At 40.3% G+C, this 24,860-nt stretch overlaps 2 protein-coding genes across 14 annotated transcripts in view; one reads left to right on the top strand and one right to left on the bottom strand.

The window, feature by feature from the left end:
* LOC126934205 (cytochrome c oxidase subunit 7A-related protein, mitochondrial) overlaps nucleotides 1–24,860 on the bottom strand; it is a 723,522-nt gene that overhangs the window by 324,806 nt on the left and 373,856 nt on the right. The window lies entirely within an intron of this gene.
* The window catches only part of MTA3 (metastasis associated 1 family member 3), a 255,898-nt gene that overhangs the window by 154,642 nt on the left and 76,396 nt on the right, over nucleotides 1–24,860 (top strand). For all 10 annotated transcript variants that reach the window (XM_050754798.1, XM_050754792.1, XM_050754791.1 and 7 more), the window contains 2 exons: nucleotides 2,138–2,240; nucleotides 5,699–5,798. In XM_050754798.1, the coding sequence (XP_050610755.1) occupies nucleotides 2,138–2,240; nucleotides 5,699–5,798 (203 nt within the window). The remainder of the gene's footprint in view (nucleotides 1–2,137; nucleotides 2,241–5,698; nucleotides 5,799–24,860) is intronic.

The raw sequence follows: 24,860 nt of genomic DNA, 5'->3' as shown, positions 1-24,860 counted from the left end.
ACAAAACAAAGAATGAAGTCCTTTCAAACCTTAGATGTTTTTGACCTAGTACTAGCTCTGCTCTGCTCTGTTTATGTCATTTTATATTGGGGTTGGCAGTTGGCTCTCTGGTTACCTGCCTTTTGACCAGAGACAAATGGGCAGGTCTTCAACCTAACAGCAGTGGCCTGACTTAAGAGGCTGCAGATGGAACGCCTGCTTCTGTCCTGTCCTTTCCATTGATATCTGCTTGCTCCTATACTAGGTGGCCCATAGCCTGAGTTTGTCAGTCACTGGGGAATGTTTGGCTTCAGAGTATTATGTTAGCCGCTGCAAGGCCTAATGTTATAGATGCAGTGATTAAAAGCAAAACAAAGGCAAAAGCAGTCACTATCATTAAAGAGCTCTTATTCTAGTAAGAATCCATAGCTATAAATAAAAATTCCATTGGCTCCCAAGTCTACTTTTCATTACAATTATTTGTCCTAACATTGACTCTTGTTCAATAGTTATCTGTTTGTGAGATATTCTAAAGCAAAGCATTTGGCATTATTGTCAGTCTTCTCTTGGCCCTAACCTCCTGTTTGTGTATCTTTTTTTGTTTTGTTTTGTTTTGTTTTGAGACACCCAGGCTGGAATGCAGTGGTGTGATTATGGCTCACTACAGCTTTGACCTCCTGGGCTGAAGCAGCCTTTCCACCTTAGCTTCCTAAGTAGCTAGGACTATAGGCGTGTGCCACGACGCATGGCTAATTTTATTTATTTTTTGTAGAGATGGGGTCTCACTGTGTTGCTAAGGTTGGTCTTGAACTTTTGGGCTCAAGTAATCCTCCCTCCCCAGCTTCCCAAAGTGCTGGGATTATAGGTGTGAGCCACCATGCCCAGCCTCCTTCTTTCTGCTATTGCCAACGCTATGAGTACAGCTCACAAAACTTGAAATCTGCACTCTACATCCAGTCTGTCACTGATATTCCCAAATCTCCTCTCTTTGTGCTCTATTACCAGTCTCATAACCAAAACCCCTCACTACTTGTGAGGGAACTCTTGAAGGAGGCTGATATGTCTCTCTGTCTTTATCAGGTATCTCTGCAGAGGAAATTATGCTTTGAAAGTGGAAGTTTGGTTCTGCTCTTGTCACTCCCTTACCAGAAAAATCAAGGGCTTCTAATATAAAATCTCTTCAAAAAACATCTATGTAGGATCTCCAGTAATGTGTTCATAACCCACTTCTCTTAGCTATCTTCTCTCATTCCATAAAGTACTCCAGACATTATGAGCTACTTTTCTGTGACATTTTAATGCCCCATGACTTTGTTCATGTTCTCATTTCTTTTTTAAAAAATCTTCCCCTGCTGGTGCATTCATACCCTTTAGTTCTTAGGTGAAATGCCATCTCCTTCATGACATTGTTTCTTACCTAGCTTGAAATGATTTCTCTATTCTTCAGATTCTTATGCTATTAACTATTAATATGTCACTCTTATGCTATTTATTTGGTTTATATCACAGGTATTTATGCATAGCTTAAGCATCTTGTGGAAGTGATGCTTTCTTTCTTTCTTTTTTCCTTTTTTTTTTGGAGACAGAGTCTTACTCTGTCGCCCAGGCTGGAGTACAGTGGCGCAGTCTCAGCTCACTGCAACCTCTGCCTTCCGGGTTCAAGCGATTCTTGTGCCTCAACCTCCCGAGTAGCTGGGATTACAGGCACCTGCTACCACTCCCAGCTAGTTTTTATATTTTTAGTAGATACAGGATTTCTCCATATTGACCAGGCTTGTTTCAAACTTCTGGCCTCAAGTGATCTGGCCGCCTCGGCCTCCCAAAGAGCCGCGATTACAGGTGCAAGCCACCGCACCCAGCCTGTTGCTTTTTCATCTTTATGTCTCTTAGCATGGCGCTTACTGCCTCTCGCATACAGGTACTCCAGAAACAGACGTTAAGGACTAAATGAAGATACCATTCGGTTAGTTTGGTGTTATTATCGTCAGTGTTCACTTTAATGAGGTGTTGTACATCTGCGTCTGAAAGAATGTGCCAAAACTATGGGCACTTACCTTACATGTAAACATTTCTAATGCTATGGTGACCGTTGTCATCAGTGGTATGAGACAGTGCGCCTTGTCAGTAACAAGACTCCGTTTTATTTATTTTTGGACAGGAGAATCAGATGAGAGGGAACAGTCAAAATTGGAAGTTAAAGTTTGGGATCCAAATAGCCCACTTACGGATCGACAGATTGACCAGTTTTTAGTTGTAGCACGGTGAGTACAAGTATGGCATTATCAAGTCAAGAAATTTCTTTATATAAAAGAATTTATAGGTATATGTATTTTTATTTCTTTGTATTCTGGTTTCCCCCCACTGATTGAATTGTTTTTTAGTTATGTAAGAAAGCTTAATTATACTGCTTCCTAAATTTATTAGTTTCTGTTTTAAGTGAAAATAGTTGTATTAATTTTTACTGATTAAGAAAACAGAAAAGTATTAAAAAATTCTTTATACCTGAAGAAAATATCTGAAGTCCCATATCCTTAATGAAAAGAGTCATCCTTTTTACTTGACATGGCTTTACTCTGGACATGGATTATTCAGGTATCAATAAGAATGTGCACCTGGAATTCGCTCACTGCATCCATGTGTGAGTAGGGTCTGTTGCTAAGCATAGCGCTTTCCCTTGAGAGCTTTCAGCCTGGCTGCCTGGCTGGCTTGCTTCCTTCCTTCTTTCCCTTTTCTTAAGAGAATGAATGGGACAGAATTTTGTTTTTATTTTAAAAATGATAACAGTAAAAGTACATTAACAAGCAATTGGTGAATGAACTGAGGTATACTTATATAGTGAAATATTACTTTATGGCAATTGAATGAATTAAAGCTATATGTAGCAAAGCGATAAACATCACAAATAATGATGAGGGTATATACCATGTGATCATTTATGTACATACAGAGTAATTATTTATAAAATGTTTGCTGTGTACAAAACAATGCTTTATTAGTGGATTTTTAAATACATTAAATGGGTATATATATATTATATATATTTGATCTGGGAGTATATATAGGGAACTCTAACAAATTTATAATTATTTTTTAAAAGAATGAAGAAATATGACAAAATATTAATAAGAGTTAGATCTGGACAGTGGATGCAAGGGTCTTCATTATGTTATTGTCTGATTTTGTTTTGAACTTATTTCACAATACAGAGGGAAAAATAGTCTTGGCTCATCCTTAGACTTCACTGTTCATAGAGCCAGTCACCATGGACGGTCACACTTTTTATTGGTGGCCAGGCATTTGGAGTCCAGAGCCCACCACCTAACTACCAAGCGATTGGATGGAGACACTTGATGTGCATTGCGAAGGGGGCCAATCTTGTGGCCCCTTGTAGAGTACACAATACTGGTCTAGAGTCTCCAGACAGGCTGTCTAGATTGGGGATTGGTTAGGAGACATTGCTGTTTTCAAATTTGATTTGTATTCTGTTTTTTCATTTTTCTGATTGCCAAGGGCCATATGTTTCCCCCCAAAGCCAGCATGAAGGACACTAAGGAGTTGGTTCCTAGTATGTTTTTGTTTTCAATATTTGTTTTAAAAACTAATCTTCTAGGCTGGGAATGGTGGCTCATGCATGTAACCCCAGCACTTCGGGAGGCCAAGGCAGGAGGATTGTTTGAGTCCAGGAGTTTGAGACCGACCTGGGCAATATAGTAAGACCTCTTCTCTTTAAAAAAAAAAAAAAAAAAAAAAAGGCTGGGCACAGTGGCTCATGCCGCCTGTAATCTCACTACTTTGGGAGGCCAAGGCAGGTGGATCACCTTAGGTCAGGAGTTCAAGACTAGCCTGGCCAACATGGTGAAACCTCGTCTCCACAAAAATAGAAAAAAAATTAGCTGGGCATGATGGTGGGTGCCTGTAATCCCAGCTACTCGGGAGATGGAGGTGGGAGAATCGCTTGAACCTGCGAGGCGGAGGTTGCAGTGAGCCGAGATAGCACCATTGCACTCCACCCTGGGCAACAGAGCAAGACTTCGTGTCAAAAGAAAAAAAAAAAAAGATCTTCTAAATACAAATTAAGACCACAGTCAAGTACCACTGCCAACCCAGAATGGTTCAGATTTTAAAGACTGACAGTGCTAAGCATTGATCAAGATTTAGAACCAATACTCTCGTATCCTGCTGGTGGGGGTGTACATTGGTACAGGTCCTTTGGAATATTGTTTGCTGTCATCTAACACACATATCTCTTAAGTTTCACTCCTAAATATCTATGCAGCAGAAATGCATACACCTTTGCACCAAAAGATCACGTATACAAATGGATTTATGGCGCTATTCATAGTAACCCCAAACTGGAAACAACACAGAATGTCTGTCAGCAGTAGAGTGGAGGTGGGGATGAGACATCGTACAACAGAATGTTGCATAGCAGGGAAAATGAGTGAATACAGCTGTAGCTAGCAACATGGATGAATCCACAAACATAGTTTTAATCGAAAGAAGCTGGACATAAAGTCCAGCTGTGTGATTCTGTTTGAGCAAAACTAATCTGTGGTGCTACAATCCAGGGTGGTGGTTCCCTGTGGAGAGGAGCTTGAGGAGCCTCTGGTTTGTGGTCATGTTCTTTCTTGAACTGTATGTTGGTGGCATGCATGTGTTCACTTTACAGTAACTATCTGTACATTGTGTACTTTTCAACATGAATGTTGTGTTTTAGTTAAAATATTTATAAAATTTCTTCCTTGGGGTCAACCACAATGGCTCATGCCTGTAATCCCAAAACTTTGGGAGGCCAAGGCAGGAGGATCACTTGAGCCCAGGAGTTTGAGACCAGCCTGGCCAACATAGGGAGGCCTTGACTACAAAAAAATTTTTTTAATTAGCCAAAAAAAAAAAAAAAAAGTGGGGCATGGTGGTGCATGCCTGTAGTTCCAGCTACTTGGGAGGCTGAGGTGGGAAGATTGTTTGAGCCCAGGAAGTTGAGGCTACAGTGAGCTATGATCACACTACTGCACTCTAGCCTGGGTGACAGAGTGAGACCCTGTCTCAAAAAATAAAAATAATAAAAATAAAAAATCTCTTCCATAGCAAACATGTTTAAAACACAGGCAGGAAAAGTAGTGAGTCTTCATTTTATGCTGTATGTCTTAAAGTTAAGGTTTCTTACATATTGGAAGGACTTCTAAATCATTAAAATCAGCATTATGGCAATTTCTTTTTAAATGAGTTATTAGTAGAAATATGTTTCATGTTGAACCCTCACAGGAAAGAGTTGCTACAGTTAGTGATATATTGGAGAAAAAAATGTTACTGAGTTTCACAATTTGGGCTAAAAAATGGTCAAAACTTGCTTTGCTGTAATAGTCAAACTCTGCAGCTGACTTTCTATTTTTTGAGCCAATTTGAATACCAAATGTTTTACTCCATGACATTTTATAATAGAGCTTCCCTTTCCTTCTTCCCCCCCCCCCCGCACAGGCTATTTTTTCTTGATTTCATGATAATGACCTGTTTATAGTAAATTGGCTTGTCAATTATATCATCTTATAGAGTGAAAATTCTTTTTATTTGATGTTTGAATCTCAAACATTCAGAAACTTGTTTTTGCTTTTTCTTTTACGGTTTTTTATTCATGATCCAAATGTGTTTTTTAAAACATTAAAAGAAAAAAAAAAACTAGATACTTAATTCTTCCTTATTGTGTTTGTGGTTTATTCAGTGCTGTTGGGACATTCGCTAGAGCCCTGGATTGCAGCAGTTCTGTGAGGCAGCCTAGTTTGCATATGAGTGCTGCTGCAGCTTCCCGAGACATCACCTTGGTAAGACATGGTTTGAAATTTTGTGGGTATTTATCCTTCTGTTACTTGTTTAATTTTAAAGCCATTGTGGCAATCCTGTAGACCGGGAGCTTTTGGGCTCTTAGCCTTCCTGACTGCTAGGTTTATTTGGCTTGGTTACTTGGTTAACTGGGTTCTGATAACACTCGTCTGTGCATTGAGAGTTTTTTGTGTCTGTTCATTAGAAAGAGGGGCTGGTTTTTTTTGTTTTCCTTTCTTTCTATATTTGGAGATGGAGTCTTGTTCTTTTGCCAGGCTGGAGTGCAGTGGCACAATCTCAGCTCACTGCAACCTCTGCCTCCTGGGTTCAAGTGATTCTCGTGCCTCAGCCTCCCTAGTAGCTGGGATTACAGGCACGTGCCACCACACCCAGCTAATTTTTGTATTTTTAGTAGAGATGGGGTTTCACCATGTTGGCCAGGCTGGTCTCAAACTTCTGACCTTGTGATCTGCCTGCCTCAGCCTTCCAAAGTGCTGGGATTACAGGCGTGAGCCACCACGCCCGGCCAGAGGGGCTATTTTCTTATATAATTTTATTATATTATAGTTGCTATCTTTTAAATCTATTTACTTTTTTCTTTTGGTGATCAAATGAAGCTTCCTATATTCAGTTTAATTTTACCACTAATGGCAGCCATGGCTAGGCATAGGACCTGGCACTTACTGCTTTCTCTGCACTCCAAAAAAGTGGACCTGTGAGTTTTTTGCTGATTGAAGTTACTTATTGTATTTGATTTCCTATTACCCCATGTGATAGGCTTGGTAGGATGCTCATTTTACAGATGAGAAAACTGAGCTTTGGTGAGGTTATTTGACCAGTATTCATTACATATAACAAAAATTTCAATATTGTTTTCTAATGAAACGGAATACAATTTAGGTTTTTAACTTTCTCATTATAATGCCAATTTGAAATGCTTTTCATAAAATATTTATTTTGATGATATAAGAACTCATAGAGGAATGCACATCAGATTTGTTTTTTATGCTTTCTTTTTTAAAAAATTTAATCTATTTTTAAAAAATAAAGACGGGGTCTTACTAGGTTGTTGCCCTGGCTGGTCTTGAACTCCTCCTGGCTTCAAGCAGTCCTCTGCCTTGATGTCCCAAAGTGCTGAGATTACTGGTGTGAGCCACTGCTCCTAGCCTTGCTTCTTACGCATTCTGTGTACTTCTGTACAATTATAGATTGTGACTAAAGCTGTGGAACCCCTTGCCTTTTCCTTTCTCAAAGACTAGAATCTTTTATAGAAGAAAGTTTTGTTTTCTCCATTGGGACATTTATATTTTACCCCAAATTTTAGGATCTCCAAAATGGGTTTGTATTTTAGTTGTTTAGAGCTTTAAGAATATTTTATCAGAGAAGCAAGAGTGCAGATATCATGTTTGCAAGAACTTTAAAAATCAGATACTTCAATTTGGAAGGCTGAGGCTGCTGGATTGCTTGAGCTCAGGAGTTTGATACCAGGGTGGGCAACATAGTGAAACCCCCATCTCTACAAAAAAATACAAAAATTAGCTGGGTGTGGTGGCATGCACCTGTCGTCCCAGCTACTTGGGAGGCTGAGTTGGGGAGATTGCTTGAGCCTGGAGGGGAGAGGTTGCAGTGAGCTGAGATCATGCTCATGCCACTTGCCCTCTAGCCTGGGTGACAGAGTGAAACCCTGTCTCAAAAAAAAAAACAAAAAACTAGATATTTATGTGAACCAGAACTATGTGGAATCTAATCACTACCTGTATATGTTTTTCCTGGTGAAAGTGATTTTTGCTCAATTTAAAAATTAATGTATATCTGTTATGAAAAATTGAAAAATAGTACAGCAGCAGCCAAAAAAAGCTTTGTTTTCATTACCCAGAGTAGAATGTTCTTACTGTTTTGTTTTCTTTAAGCCCTTTTTTATGCATTATACATCATAATAGCAAATTATAGAATAGTATAGAGGATAATGTAATAAAACTCCACATAAGGCCACCTAAAGCAAATGTTAATATTTTAGTTCTTCAGATTAAAAAACTTTTTTTCAACCATTATAGTTAATGTTGAAGTCTCTAATATTCCCTTCTTTTTTTTTTTTTTTTTTTTTTTTTTTTTTTTTGAGACAGAGTCTTGCTCTGTCGCCCAGGCTGGAGTGCAGTGGCCAGATCTCGGCTCACTGCAAGCTCCGCCTCCTGGGTTTACGCCATTCTCCTGCCTCAGCCTCCCGAGTAGATGGGACCACAGGCGCCCGCCACCTCGCCCGGCTAGTTTTTTGTATTTTTTAGTAGAGACGGGGTTTCACCATGTTAGCCAGGATGGTCTCCATCTCCTGACCTCGTGATCCGCCCGCCTCGGCCTCCCAAAGTTCTGGGATCTAATATTCCCTTCTGAGTCCTACTTCCCTTTACCTCTGCCTTCATTCAAGAGCCAGCCACTATAACAGATCTGCTATGTATGTAGTCTGTGTTTTTATAGTTCTATTGTGTATTTATCCAAAACAACATAAATATTCTTTTGCTTATGCTTAAATTTATTGTGTAACACTTGCCATTTGCCCATTATTGAGATCTAGCGATGTTAATAAATATAAACACAGTTTATTCATTTTAACTGCTTTGTATTATTTCTAATATTCTTTCATATAATACTACACAACATTATGTATTCTGTTACCAGTGAACATCTGGAGTGCTTTCAAAACATTTTTCTTTTGCTGTGTTACTCATAATGCTATGTTGAAAATTTCACACATATCCCTTTGTGAGCATGTGTGTGAGTTTTTAGACTATAACTAGAATTATATTTATATATATGCATTTATATATTTCTTGTGTCCTGTTTTTTCTAATGGGTTTAAAGTTTTCTTCATATTTAGGACTGTAAATCTATATCGAGTTTAATTTTGTGAATAGAGTGAGGTAGGGATCTAATTTTTCCCATATATTAAATTAATTGTCCCAATACCATTTATTGAATTTGTTTCTTCATGATTTGTAATGCCCCTTTATCATATTTCAAGTTCCTAGATACACTTAGGCCTGTTTATAGACTTTTAATCTATTCTCTTTTGTTTTGTTGATCTATTTTTCCTTGTGCAAGCACCACATTTTAGTACATTTTGATAATTAAGTCTTATGTGAACTTTCTTTTTAACTCTGTTTTAAATGACCTCCACCGCCCCCATATTTTCCCTAACTATATGATATAAATCCTTTTTTTTTTTTTTTTTGGAGACAGAATCTCACCCTGTTGCTCAGGCTGGAGTGCAGTAGTGAGATCTCAGCTCACTGCAACCTCCGCTTCCCGGGTTCAAGTGATTCTCCTGCCTCAGCCTCCCAAGTAGCTGGGATTACAGGCGCACGTCACCACGCCTGGCTAATTTTTGTATTTTTAGTAGAGATGGGGTTTCACCATGTTGGTCAGGCTGGTCTAGAATTCCTGACCTTGTGATCCGCCCACCTTGGCCTCCCAAAGAGCTGGGATTATGGGTGTGAGCCACTGTGCCGGGCCGGATATAAATACCTTTTTAAAAATCATTGTAAGAACTTAGTTTTTTACTAATGTTGCATGATCTTATATAGGTAAACTATTATTTATGTAACCAGTCCCTTGTAGTTTAACACTATTCTTATGAGGTACTGCTTCTCAGATTATAACTGGGGATGTGGTCCCTGCTTGAGTGCCAGTGGGAAAGCTTGTTCCTGAGATGGTGGAGAGTTCTCATGGCAGGTGGGCTGACTTGCCTGAGGTACAGAGGGCCTGTGTGGGCTCTTGGCTCACAGCTGCAGCAGCTCTCTGCTTCCCACTGCTGGTGAGTGTGCAGGACAGCAGGTGAATTTCTTTTGGGAGAGGGCAGTTTTAGAGGTTTGAGATTTGTTGTCAGTGAAGGTGATATTTTAAAAAAGCATTTTAAAGAGGATTCTACCTATGTACCTTAATTTGTTTAAACATCATTTTATGGCCAAGTACACTGGCTTATACCTGTAATCTCAATACTCTGGGAGGCTGAGGCGGGATGATCACTTGAGGCCAGGCATTCGAGACAGGCCTAGGCAACATGACTAGACTCTGTCTCTACAAAACAAAACAAAACAAAACAAATTAGCCAGGCATGGTGGTGACTGCTTGTAGTTCCAACTATTCATGAGGCTGAGGTGGAGGGATCCCTTGAGCCCAGAAGGGAGCTTGAGGCTGCAGTGAGCTATGATCATCCCAATCTGGGCAACAGAGTAAGACTCTGTTTCATAAGTAATCATTTTATGTGTATTTTCTGCAATACTTGCCTCTTATGCTCCTTCTAGGAAGTTACCTTCATACCCTTCAATATTTTTTATCTCTCCTGTTTTGTTTCCATTCTGAAGCTTAGTAATTTTGAGGTCTCGTTACTTTTGTGTCACGTATATTCTTTCTAGTTATTTATGACTGTAATTATTTTCTAAAGCAGAATTAGGCTCAGAGGCTGAGGACGTGGTGTTTTGTCATGTTTGTGTAGCTGGTTTCCGAGAGAGGGTTTGGATCTGCACTTGATTCCTCCTGAGTGGTTATCTCTCCTCTATCAGATTACCTCTTCTATCCACCCTTTCACCTCATTTTTGTTAGAATGACTTGGATTTAAGTGTCATTATTGTCTTTCTTTAAGGTGGCACTGAAGATGTGTTCTTTTGTTTGCAACGTTTAAATACCGTGGTTTCCTCCTCATACTGCTCTAGGTTCAGCTTTACTTAGACTCTAAGATCCTGAGGCATTTATAAAAATGAGTAGTATGGTTAAAAATTAATTATTAGTATGTTGATAATGAGCTTTGCAGATTGTTTCCCAAAAAAAAACATTTGAAAGGTTCATAGGTTGTTTTGTACTGTTAAATGAAAATGGATTCATCATTCAGTTGAATTTGGGGAGTCAAAATCTTTCCTTTGAGTATTTATGGTCCTGGTCCCCACCCCGACCTTTTTTTTTTTGGAGACAGAGTTTTGCTCTGTTGCCCAGGCTGGAGTGGAGTGCAGTGGCATGATCTTGGCTCACTGCAACCTCTGCTTCCTGGGTTCAAGTGTTTCTCCTGCCTCAGTCTCCTGCCTCAGCCAGTAGCTGAGATTACAGGTGTCTGCCACCACTCCCGACTAATTATGGTCGTATTCTGATCGCTTTAGCACCTTTTTCTATTAGGTGATTAAACCATGGATCTGAAGGCCTCCTTCAGAGGCCTGCAGAGAGGGCAGGGTTGTGGAACTGCTGAAACCTGATAGCCCTTCCTAAGTGATTTTCTTTGTGACTTTTCTTCTGAGGACTTCGATAAGCTATCAACATTCCTAATCTGACATCGATTTATCCAAAACAATTTATGCTGCTTGTCAAATCACCAATAATGTATTGGGAGCAGGTAATTAAACTGCTTGCACATCAGTAATTCTCACTTCCTCATTTTGAAATCTGTTATGAATATAGTTGAACTGTGAATTTCAAACACTGCTAATCTAAAATATGTAAGATTCATAATTGTTAAAAACATTAAAGCCATGGGGCTTTATAGATTTCACTCGTTTTGTTAAAATATGAGGTGTATTTTATACGGTATACAAAGAAGAATATCGGGCCAGGCATGGTGGCTCACACCTGTAATCCCAGCACTTTGGGAGGCCGAGGTAGGTGGGTCAGCGGAGGTCAGGAGTTTGAGACCAGCCTGGTCAACACGGTGAAACCCCATCTCTATAAAAATACAAAAGTTAGCTGGATGTGGTGGCACGTGCCTGTAGTCCCAGCTACTCGGGAGGCTAAGGCAGGAGAATCGCTTGAACCAGGGAGGTGGAGGTTGCAGTGATTCGAGATTGTGCCCCTGCACTCTAGCCTGGGCGACAGAGCAAGACTCCTCTCAAAAAGAAAAAGTAGGTTTACAGTACTTACATTGATCCCTTCCACCGTCACCCCCATGGGAACAAAATTTCTTAGAACCAAGGAAATCCTGAATTGATTAGTAAGTGGCAGTGAGTTAGTCGATAGAAGTTCCAGTCTCTGACTCCCTGTTTGGTGGTGTTGGCCAGAGCAAGGTCTGCACCCCCCTAGCTTGAAGAGCAGAATGTCACGAGCATTGTGTGGGAGCTATTACTGGAACGAAGCCTTAGACCTGGCAGAGTGGAGGTACTGGTTCATCACTTTTGCCTGGATTTTGAAGACTAAATAATTTGGGGGAGGAGGGGTAAGAATAAAAGAAAAAAGAAGTTTTTGAGTTAGTTTGGAGCTTGATACACCACCTAGGGAAGACTGTTTTACAGGTGATGAGCCCAAGGGACAAAACAATAAATTGTATAAAGACTCACATTTAATTGGTGACAGAATCAGGACTAGAAATTTAGGTTGCCTGATGCCAGGTCTGTCTGGTTCCGAGAAAGGCCAAGCTGTGTTGATTTAGGAGGGAGGAAATTGCGTCCTGGAACACCTCTGATTTCCGTGTTATATCTGATCTTTTAAAAGTGTAACTATTGGCCGGGCACGGTGGCTCACACCTGTAATCCCAGCACTTTGGGAGGCCGAGGCGGGCGGATCACGAGATCAGGAGATCGAGACCATCCTGGTTAACATGGTGAAACCCCGTCTCTACTAAAAATACAAAAAATTAGCCAGGTGTGGTGGCGGGCGCCTGTAGTGCCAGCTACTCGGGAGGCTGAGGCAGGAGAATTGCTTGAACCCGGGAGGGGGAGGTTGCAGTGAGCCAAGATCGCGCCATTGCACTCCAGCCTGGGCGACAGCGAGACTCCATCTCAAAACAACAAAACAAAACAAAGTGTAACTGTTATTTTATTTTGCTGTCTCCTACCTTATATCCTTTTAGTGGCTTTTAATTGCATGTAGGGTAAAAACTTAGATCGTTACTGTTACTATAGTCAACAAAACTATTGAGTTTTGCCTGGCCTCTGTCTATAGCCCCTTTGCCCACACAGTCCTCCATCCTCTGGACTCCAGCCAGGCTGTGTCCTTCCTTTGGTTTTGTGTCTTGCCACAGGACTCGCATGTTCAGGTCCCTTTCCCTGATGCTCTCATATCCCCACATAGTTATCTCCAAATCTTGGCTAATCCATCAGTTTAGGGCAGGTTGCTTTGTGATGTGCTTATGTAGAGAGCCAGGTCTACAATTAAAAACTCATTTTTGTGATTATTTTGTGTCTCTTTCTCTCCTTCCCATTCCCTACATACCAGCTTGTTATATCCCTTAGTGTGGTTACTGCATCTGTTTTTCCTCACCATTGAATTTCCAGCACCAAGCATAGTGCCTGACATGTATGTCAGGTGTTCACTAAATGTTTGAGAATGAGTAAAGTAGCTTCTTTCTCTGGGACATAGGTTCTTATTGAAATAGGTCATTGCAATATGTTGTTTTCTGTTCCTTTGTTTAAGCATTTTAATGTTTTATAGAGAGCGTCTCATCACTAAGTGATATATATTTGTGTATTTGAATTATAATTTTATTATATCCAGAGCTGTACACACACAGTCTGAACACTATGAACTGTAGAAAGTTTTAAGCATACCATGCATACTGCCACACACCCCTCACTCTTTTTAAGAGATGGGGTCATGCTATGTTGCCCAGGCTAGATTTGAACTTCTGGGATCAAGCAATCGTCTTGCATCAGCCTCCCGAAGAGTAGCTAGGATTATAGGTGTGTGCCACCATGCCCAGCTGTGATGCACTTAAATTTTGTGTTATATGTATTTTACCACAATTTCAAAACTCAATTTCATCGTTTTTAAATGTATTAAGTAGATTCACTCTGGCATTACGTAGATTCACATTGTTGGTAACTATTATCACCATACATCTCTAGAACTTTTTCATTTTCCCAAATAGAAACCTCATCCCCATTAAACTCTTAACTCTCCATCCTCTCTGCCCCCTAGCTACTACCCTTCTACTTTCTGTCTCTATGAATTTTACTGCTCTCAGTATCTTGTATAAGTTTTTCGTTACTGGCTTATTTTCACTTAGCATGTCTTCAAGATTCATTAATGTTGTACCATGTGTCAGAATTTTCATCATTCAAAAATTATGTGTGTGTGTGTGTGTGTGTGTGTGTGTGTGTGTGTGTGTATGGAGATATGGAGAGAGAGAGAGAGAGAGAGTCTTGCTCTGTTACTCAGCCTGGAATGCAGTGGCGTGATCATAGCTTATTGCAGCCTCAAACTCCTGGGCTCAAGTGATCTTCCTACTTCAGCCTACCAAGTATTAATAGCTAGAACTACAGGCATGTGCTACCACTCCCAGCTATTAATGCTAAGTAATAATCCATTGTGTGTATATACCACATTATGTTACTTTATCAGTGGACACTTGAGTTGCCTCTATCTTTTGGCTGTCGTGAATAACCCTGCTATGAACAAGGGTGTACAAATTGAGACATTTTTGTGATTCTTTCTTTTCCCCCCTCAATCTGTAGCTCATGAATAATCCATGCAGCCCTGTGCAAGTTACTTAACCTACCTTTGTCTGAGTTTCCTCGTCAGCAGTGGTAGTAATAATAAAACCTACTTGCTCTGCTTCAGGAGGGTTATGGATGGGCAGGAAGAGGGAGTGCAGCCACACTCTATGAGTTGCTGATACGTGTAACCAAGGATTCAGAACTCAATGGAACTGCAGTGACTCCTCAAAGTAGAGGCAGTTGGGGATCTTCTGGGGCTCTTTTTTGGGGGGCCCTGGATTCTGTGGAGGAGTTAGAGCTGTCTACAACATTAGCTGCCCAGGTTGGCTGGAAGACAACTGACTGATTGATTCAGCAGTTTATGTACCTTCATTTTAGGTAATGTTTGCAAACATTGGGCCCTTCTGGCTCTTGAGGCCGCATAGAGGCCCTGCCCTTACTGGGAGTGAAAGCAGGCAGTGCCTCAGGGTCCTGAATAAGACCCCTGTGACCTTCCAGCCTCGGAAAAAGGCTGCCTCTGACTGAGTTCCCAGGTGACATCAACTTGAGGATGAATTGAGATAATTACTTGTAAAGTGTTCAGAGCAGTATCTGGCACGGTGTTAGAGCTCAATAAATATTAGTTGTTATTGTTGAGAAGATGACAATGATGCATTTGTCTTTTTCACCCACAGTCTTTGTTGAACCTCATTTACTTCTGATTTTATAGCTTTATTGATTGTCTGATAGGTATTTTATCATGCCGTATTTATTATTTTAGTAGATTATCAAGTTTGAATATGGTCATTAGGCTATGATTAACCAACCATACCATTTCATATAATTATTACAAGAAGTCACTGTAAAAGTGGTGAACGAAGGCTGTTAACATAATCTTTCATATAACCTTCCCCTTAAAACAAGCTATAATTTTTTTCAATAAAAATTTTACCAAATAACTTAGAAAAAACGGTTTATTTTTTGGATGAGGGAAAGTTGACTTAACAGTATTATTATTCTTCAGATATTAACGCTTTATAAAAATGCTAGCCATCAGTCATCAATCATGTACTTCATTCTGTTTGTTTGTGAGTCTTGTTTCATTTAGGGCCTGTGGGTACTGGGAATTGAGGATAGTTTAGAAGCCACAGCAGAAAATACAGACTTTTTTCCTTTTTTTTTTTTTTTTTGGGAGGGAGTCTCGCTCTGTCACCCAGAATGGAGTGCAGTGGTTAGTTCTTGTCTCACTGCAACTTCTGCCTTCTGGGTTCAAGTGATTCTCCTGCCTCAGCCTCCTGAGTATCTGGGATTACAAGCACCCCTGCCCCCAGCTAATTTTTGTGTTTTTGGCAGAGATGGGGTGTTCACCATGTTTGCCAGGCTGGTCTCAAACTCCTGACCTCAAAGTGATCTGCCCACGTTAGCCTCCGAAAGTGCTGGGATTACAAGCGTGAGCCACTGCGCCCGGCCAGAAAATATAAATCTTTTGATTAGCATTTTAGGTATCAACTTATGTTAGAAGTCTAGACTTCAAAATGGACATAAAATTGATGGGGATCCATATAACTTTTAAAAACTCATGAAAAACTTATGATGGGTACTGTTCATGTTTCCAAGGCTATAAAATTAGAATTAGTACTAATGGACTAGCACTGCATTAAAAAATAGGAAACATGAAATTTTTCTTCCTGCTAAATACATCATTAAGGCAATAATATTCTACATTACACACATGTCTTTTTGTTGATGATCTATTACAGATGAGTGTGGAGACGCTGCAGACTATCCTAGGAGAATTGTTTGTGTGTGTTATGGTCTATTAATCCATCTTTTCCTTTTAAATTTAAGCTTTAATGAGTTTTTTTTCTTTTTTGGGGTAAATACAGCCTTTTACTTTACTTTTTCTCCTACAAATTTCACATGAATATAGGAAACATCAGGAAAGCACTGTAGATTTGAACTTGGGAGAAATAGAGAATTGTTTTAGCAACTTTGTCTAGGATAATTGGTGGAAAGATTTGTATTTACAAGCATGAGTTAGTGGAAGTCTTGTGGTTATAATTTCCTAAAACTGGCTGGGCATGGTGGGGCATGGCTGGACATGGTGGCTCATGCCTGTAATCCAGGCGTGAGATCAAGGCAAGTAGATCAGCTGAGGTCAGGAGTTCGAGACCAGCCTGACCAACATGGTGAAACCAACATGGTGAAACCCCATCTCTGGTAAACACAAAGAATTAGCTGGGCGTGGTGGCACATGCCTGTAATCCCAGCGACTTGGGAGGCTGAGGCAGGAGAATTGCTTGAACCCAGGTAGAGGTTGCAGTGAGCTGAGATTGTGCCATTGCATGCCAGCAACAAGAGCGAAACTCCGTCTCAAAAAAAAAACACAAAGAAAAAATAATCTTAAAACTTGGTATTTTGTGATAATACAAAAATAGTGCAAAGACTTCCTGTATTCACATCATCCAGATTCCCCAGTTGTTACCATCTTTACCACATTTCCTTTATTATTATTATTATTGTCAAAAGACACAAATTATAGAATTTAGTTTAAGCATCTAATTGGCTTTCATGTATTCTATCTATAAAGTAGAACGAGCATTCTGATGAGCTTAGCAGAGGTGGTTGGCTTTATAGACAGAAAAGGGCTGAAGAAAAGCAGAAACAGGGAACAAGAAGCAGATTGGTTATTTCAAAGTTGCTTTCCTTAAAATAGAGGGGACTTCCTTATGCCTACTCAGGTAAACTGGCCCCTTCTGATTGGTTGCTGTGAATCTTGGCACTTAGCACAAGTGACTGCCTTTTAGTCTGATCTGCTGGGGCCTAGTGCAGGAGCTCAGAACAAAATAATGGCCTCCCATAAACTCAAGAACTAATAATATATATATAGTGTTAGAGTTTGAAAGTAAAATTTCAGAATAAATGTCCCTCTACTGCTAAATATTTGGGAGAGTATTTCCTAAAAATAAAAACCAAGGATATTCTCATATATTAGTTCAGTATAATAATCAGACTTAGGAAATTAACCTTGTTACAATACTATTGTCTAATCTAGAGACTTTATTCGGATTTGTTAGTTGTCCCAGTAATGTTCTTTATGGCAAAAGAAAAAAAAATTCTGGCCCAAGATCTCCTTGTGAATCACTTATGACATTTAGTTGTTGTATCTTCGTAGTCTCCTTCATTCCTGAACGACTCTTTAGTCTTTGTGTTTTACGACCATGGTATTTTGAAGAACGCAGGCCGCTTATTTTGTAGAATGTCCTTCATTGTGGGTTATGGTTATAATTTGATTTATAATTAGAATAAATTTTTGTTCTACTTAAGTCCATTTTGGTCAGTTATGTCCATCTAGGAGATTATATATTTCCCCCTAAATTTTCAAATTTGTTAACATAATTTTTATAATATTTTAAAAGTTTGCTATATTTGTAGTTACAAATAGACTTTTATTCTTGTTATCGTTTATACGTATCACATCCCCTTTTTTTTCTTGATTGTATTGCCTGATGTTTCTTTATTAGTTATCTAAAAGAATGGGAACTTAATTTTGTTAATTTAAAAACATGGTACATATTCTATTTATTTTTACTCTTATTTTCTTCTGCTTTTCTTTAGGTTTACTCTGATATTCTTTTGCTAGCCCTTTAAAGACCTTTTTAAAATTCATTACTTTTCATGATAAACATATAAGATTGTAAATGTCCCTCTAGTTATCACCTTGGCTGTAGCATATATCTTTTAGTATGTAGTATTTTTATTATCATTTGGTTCTAAATATTTGCTAATTTGCCTTGTAATTTTTAATTTAACTTGTGAGTTAATTTAGAAGGAAGTGTGGCTCATCCACCTATTTTAATTGCCTTTGAGAATATGGTCAGAGAACATGTGTGCTACCAATTTTTTCCATGTCTTGAGATTTCCATTAGGGCCTGGAATAGGATCCTCCCCAGTATTTTGTCCCTGGGCCTTACTGACTCTGGCAACATCAAGTTCTGATTCTTGTCACATCAGACTAGTGAAAAAGGAAACTTGCTGTTTGGCTGTATTTCACCATATAGCAGTCTAGATAGTATCCTCATGATAAAGGCCAAGGTCAGTGTGGAAGCTCAACTATTACACTTTTCAGAGGGATCGTCACCTCTCCTTGCCTGTATTGGTTCTCCAGTGTCTTCACACAGTTGTTTTCATATATTTGTCTGGTTTGTGCCAAGAATCACAGCCAGGTGGCAATAACTTTTTATTACGCTCATAGTAAGTGTGGAAATGACATCTAGGGACATGGGGTCACTGTGACCTATTGTCGCCTGTAGCTTTCTTGTGATAATAATAAAAAAGAGCCAGGTATGTTGGTGTACACCTGTAATCACAGGTACATGGGAGGCTGAGGTGGGACAATCACTTAAAAGCTTGAGGCCAGGAGTTTGAGACCAGCCTGAGTCAACATAGTAAGTCCTCCTCTCTATTTAAAAAAAAAAAAAGTAGGCCAGGTGCGGTGGCTCACGCCTGTAATCCTAGCACTTTGGGAGGCCGAGGCAGGTGGATCACTTGAGGCTATGAGTTCGAAACCAGCCTGGCTAACATGGTGAAACCCTGTCTCCACTAAAAATACAAAAAATTAGCCGGGTATGGTGGTGGGTGCCTGTAATCCCAGCTACTTAGGAGGCTGAGGCACGAGAATCTCTTGAGCCTGGGAGGTGGAGATTGAAGTGGGCTGAGATTGCGCCACTGAACTCTAGCTGGGCCACAGAGCAAGACTCCATCTCCAAAAAAAAAAAAAAAAAAAAAAAAAGTGATCAAAAGGTACACACAAGAACATGACTCAGGGTGTCTGTTAGGTTGATTTGAGTGAATGCCAGCTAAGTCTTAGCAAGTTTGTTGGATGAAGATTTTGTTACATCTATGCATTAAAGCAAAAATTGAAAGTGGATGGCACACTTTTTTACATATAAAAAACTTTTTTTTTTTTTTTTTGAGACGGAGTTTGGCCCTGTCACCCAGGCTGGAGTGCAGTGGTGCAATCTCAGCTCACTGCAACCTCTGCCTCCCGGGTTCAAGCGATTCTCCTGCCTCAGCCTCCCAAGTAGCTGGGATTACAGGCACACACCATCATGCCCAACTAATTTTTGTATTTTTAGCAGAAATGGTGTTTTGCCATGTTGGCCAGGCTGGGCTTGAACTCCTGCCTCAAGTGATCCACCCCCCGCTTGACCTCCCAAAGTGCTGGGATTACAAGTGTGGGCCCCTGCACCAGACCTGCATATGAAAAACTTACTCATGAGAGTTTATTATAATCTTCCTCTGCTTGGAAAAAAACCATGTGGTCGTTAATTTTTAAATAGATGTGATATTCTGAATGTTGTAATTCCTGTAGGAGGTATATATGTGAAGTTTTTGTGAAATTGTAACTGAACAAATCAATACAAATGGTCCTTGACTTAGGATGTTCAACTTAACAATTTTTGTTTTGTTTTGTTTTGTTTTTTACAATGGGTTTTTCAGGGTATTAAATGCATTTTTGACTTACGATATTTTCAACCTATGATGAGTTTGTTGGGACATAGCCGTAAGTTGCAGAGCATTTGTAGTTAGTATTGAATATAGTATATGTGTATCAGTTAGCTGTTGTCATAATACTGCATTTTACAGTATTAAAGTTGGTTCTTTAACATTTACAGTTGGGTTCTCTGGAAGCAGATTCTGATAGCAGTTTTTATGCGGGAAATTTATTAGGGATTACCGTTGGGATCAACACTTGTGGAATAAGAGGGAAGGAGGCAGGATTGGCTAGTGGGAGGAGGTGGATACAGTCCACTTCAGCCTCAGCTGACTCCAGCTAATTTGTGGCATCCCAAATCAGGGTGAAAAGCTGGGCCTTTACAGCCCTGCATTATTGGATGCAGGTTGCTCCAGGAAGGGTGGGTGGGCTTTCACGATGAATTGTTCTTGAATTGAAATAATTCCAAAAAAGATCAGCAGCTGAGGACTGTCTTGTTCACAACACTTCTGGCAACTGGGTGAATTAAGTTCTTTATTCTCAAAGAGGAAAACACATCTATTACACTGCCCAAATTTCGGTGGCTTATAACAACAAGCATTAATTTCTGATACACTCATCTGCAGATTGTCTGGGATTCTGCTGAGCTAGACTGGGCTCTGATGTAGGTGCCAAGCTATAGGTTGGGTCCAGATCTGCTCCACGTATTTCTCATCCTCCATGGACAAAACTCAGTAGCACAAGGGGGCAAGGCCAAATGTGCAAACACTTGTCAAGGCTCGGTTATGTCACATATTCTAACATCCTGTTTGCCAAGCAAGTCACATGGCCAAGCCCAACCTCAGTGGAATGGAAGAATACTCTCCTGTGGCGGTGTGGGGTAGGGAGTGAATGTTTGCTGAACAATAGTCCAATCTACCCATCGTGTGGTTCTGCTTAACAAAAGATGAGAATTCCACTGCCAAGATTTCCTTGTCAGTCTTTCTCCTAAAATACTGCTTTTTGTCATCTCCATCTGTTATGAATGAGATGAAATGTGACAACACCTTCACTGCTTTTTGGCAGAGAGAACAGCTTGTGCTGGGTTTCTTATGATTTTTACAATTTAGATTTGAATGGATCGTGCAATGTGTATTGGTATCTCTATTGAAAACATGGTATCTTTGCAAAGTATTTAATCTGGAGGGAAGACTTTTAGTTTAGTTTTCTTCTTCTTGTTTTTTTTTGTTTGTTTGTTTGTTTGTTTGAGATGGAGTCTCACTCTGTCACCAGGCTGGAGTGCAGTGGCCCGATCTCAGCTCACTGCAACCTCTACTTCCTGGTTTCAGGCAATTCTCCTGCCTCAGCCTCCCGAGTAGCTGGGACTACAGGCACGCGCCTTCACACCCAGCTAATTTTTGTATTTTTAGTAGACACGGGGTTTCACCATGTTGGCCAGGATGGTCTTGATCTCTTCATGATCTGCCTGCCTTGGCCTCCCAAAGTGCTGGGATTAGAGGCGTGAGCTACTGCACCTGGCCTAGTTTTCTTTTTCTTTTTTTTTTAAATATAGGCACTCAACTCTGTGCTCAGCTAATTAAAATTTTTTAATTAATTAAATTTTAAAATTAAAAAATTAATGCTGAGACTGGTCTTGAGCTCCTGCCTTGGCTTCCCAAGGCCTCTCAAAAGCTCTGGGATTACATGCCTGAGCTAATGTACCTGGCCAACTATTTCTTTTCTTTTCTTTTCTGGTTTTTTGGAGACAAAGTCTCACTCTGTCACCCAGACGGGAGTGCAATGGCACGGTCTCTGCTCGCTGCAAACTCCGCCTCCCGAGTTCAAGCGAGTCTCCTGCCTCAGCCTCCTGAGCAGCTGGGACTGCAGGTGCGTGCCACCACACCCGGCTAATTTTTGTATTTTTAGTAGAGATGGACTTTCACTCTGTTGGCCAGGCTGATCTCAAACTCCTGACCTCGTGATCCGCCTGCCTTGGCCTCCTAAAATGCAGGGATTAACAGGTGGGAGCCACCACACCCAGCCTCAAAATTCTTTTTCTTATTTTAAATTGAGGTGTACATATGGTAACATATATAGAGTGCCCTACAGTTTGTTACACAGCTTAAACATTTTTACCTGTGTATATATTCGTATAACCATCACTAGATGGTAAAGAACATTACCAGTGTCTCAACAGCTTCCCTTCTGCTCTTCTCCAGTTAGGAAATCATTATTCCGCCTTCTCTCACAATCAATTAATTGTTCATTTTTTCAAACTTCTCTGGCATTTCAAATTTGTATTACCTTACTGATAATATAACCACAAGTCTTTGGTCCTGTGTTATGTGACTGTGTCTTTTCTTAGCTTGTTTTCTTTATTTACCCTACATCTTTTCTACTGGATTTTGTCTCTTCTGTTACAGAAACTGTATTCATGTAAAGCTCTTAAGGGTAAGATTAGACTACATAAAGTCCATTCAAAAGAAACTTCTGTGTGTATCAGAAAGATGGGGTTTGTATGGACTTCTGGCACATAATATGATCCTCTGGTTTCCTTTATGAAGTTGATCAGTTTCAAAGGAATTATTTCCTAGTAACTCCAGAGTGTACACACCTGATGAGTGTTTACTTTCTACACATTGTGACCTTTACTGTACTCTCCTTTGGTCTGTGGTATAAATGTGCGCTTTGGAGGTTTCATAGCTCCTGGTCAGCAGTAATTCTAATGTATTCTTTCTCATTTGATTTGAGACAGTACAGGAGCTCCTCCTCTGAAAGCAAATGGTTCCTTCAGTGTTCAGGAACACAAACTGAACACTAAAGAGTAGAATCTTTGAAACAACGAATATAATCACTTTTTGTCGTAATCACTTGGTGAAGGCTAATATACTACTTCGGTTCTTTGAAGCCTTATTAGGTAACAGCCCATCATCATTTTAAAAAGTACTCGTAAGAAAAGCAATTTCATTCATTTAACATGAACACAAAACTGAAAATCCATTCACGATTTGAGTGGTTGGTGTAGTATCAGCTGAGAAAAATGCACTTAATTCTGTGACTGGTTTCAGGGCCCCTGTTAATTATAAAAATTTCTTTTGGCTGGGTGCGGTGGCTCATGCTTGTAATCCCAGCATTTTGGGAGGCCAAGGCAGGCAGATCGCTTGAGCCCAAGAGTTAGAGACCAGCCTGGGCAACAGGGCAAAACTCTGTCTCTACTGAAAATACAAAAATTAGCTGGGCATTGTGGCATGTACCTGTAGTCCCAGCTATTTGGGAGGCTGAGGTGGGAGGATCACCTGAGCCCAGGAGGCAGATGTTACGGTGAGCTGAGATCATGCCACTGCACTCCAACCTGAGCAACAGAGTGAGGCCCTGTCTCAAAAGAAAAAGATACATTATTTTCATTTTGAGGAATGTTAGCATTTTAAAATATCTTTTAATCTTTCAGTTTTGTCATTTTTTTTTTTTTTTTTTTTGAAACGGAGTCTTGCTCTGTCACCCAGACTGGAGTGCAGTGGCGCCATCTCGGCTCACTGCAAACTCCACCTCCCGAGTTCACGCCATTCTCCTGCCTCAGCCTCCAGAGTAGCTGGGACTACAGGTGCCCACCACCACACCTGGCTAATTTTTTGTATTTTTAGTAGAGACAGGGTTTCACCATGTTAGCCAGGATGGTCTCGATCTCCTGACCTCGTGATCTGCCTGCCTCGGCCTTCCAAAGTGCTGGGATTACAGGCGTGAGCTACTGTGCCTGGCTATTTTATTTTTTTTGAGATGGAGTCTTGCTCTGTCGCCCAGACTGGAGTGCACTGGCGCAATCTCGACCCATTGCAACCTCCGCCTCCCAGGTTCAAGTGATTCTCCTGCCTCAGCCTCCTGAGTAGCTGGGATTACAGGCACGTGCCACCATCCCTGGCTAATTTTTTGTATTTTAGTAGAGACGGGGCTTCACCATGTTGTCCAGGGTGGTCTCAAACTCCTGAGCTCAGGCAATCCACCTACCTTGGCCTGCCAAAGTGCTGAGATTATAGGTGTGAGCCACCGTACTTGGTCCTGATGGTTTTAAAAATGGGAGTTTCCCTGCACAACCTCTTGCTTTTTGCCTGCTGCCATCCACATAAGATGTGACTTGCTCCTCCTTGCCTTCCACCACGATTGTGAGGCCTCCCCAGCCGTGTGGAACTGTAAGTCCATTAAACCTCTTTATTTTGTAAATTGCCCAGTCTCAGGTATGTTTTGATCAGCAGTGTGAAAACAGACTAATACAGTGTGCTCCCTCTCTGTCTCTCTTTCACACACACAAACATCTTATTGTACTATATTCATCTATTTTCAGACTGTACTTGACTATGGGTAACTGAAACCTTGGAAAGTAAAATCATGAATAATGGGGTCTACTACATTATTTTCAGAGTTGATGTAGAAGTGTGTAAAAGTACATACTACAGCTAAACTGCACAGTCTGTCTAGTGCGGTTAGCTACAGAATTTAGCTGATTCTGAAATTTGCAGAGCAAAAGCTGAAGAACCAAGTTCAATTCTTTTTTTTTTTTTTCCCCAACCTCTGCTGCAGAAGAGTGAGAGGAAGTTCACTTGAAAGTTGGAAGTCAATTGTTCCATGGTTGTGACACTTGCAACAAAAGACTACGTGTGGCCAGTGGCCTTTGCTGTGATTATAACTAGGAAATTGATCATGAAATCCCTAGTTTTATTTTGTGGAATCCAATGATTTTTTTTGTTTTTCTTTTTGACGGAGTCTCACTCTGTCGCCCAGACTGGAGTGCATGATCTCAGCTCACTGCTACTTCTGCCTCCTGGGTTCAAGTGATTCCCCTGCCTCAGGGGCGGCCTTAGTAGCTGGGATGACAGGTGACTGCCACCACACCCAGCTAATTTTTGTAGAGACGGAGTTTCACCATATTGGCCAGGCTGGTCTCAAACTCCTGACCTCAGGTGATCTGCCTGCATTGACCTCCCAAAGTGCTGGGATTACAGGTGTGAGCCACTGCATCCAGCACCAATGATTGATTTTAAGTGAGATGTCAACCCTTGTTAAAGCATTTATTTACTGTACCTAAACATGTTTACATGTTCTAAATACTGCTGTTACTCTGTGAACAAATTCATAATCTATACACTTATTATTATCTTGGTTAATAACATCACTGTGTGTGTGTGTATACGTACATATATATACATATTAGT

Source organism: Macaca thibetana, chromosome 13 (genome assembly GCF_024542745.1).
Source record: "Macaca thibetana thibetana isolate TM-01 chromosome 13, ASM2454274v1, whole genome shotgun sequence".
NCBI lineage: Eukaryota > Metazoa > Chordata > Mammalia > Primates > Cercopithecidae > Macaca > Macaca thibetana.
The sequence above is the reverse complement of the archived record's forward strand: the minus strand, read 5'-3'. Positions and strand labels throughout refer to the sequence as shown.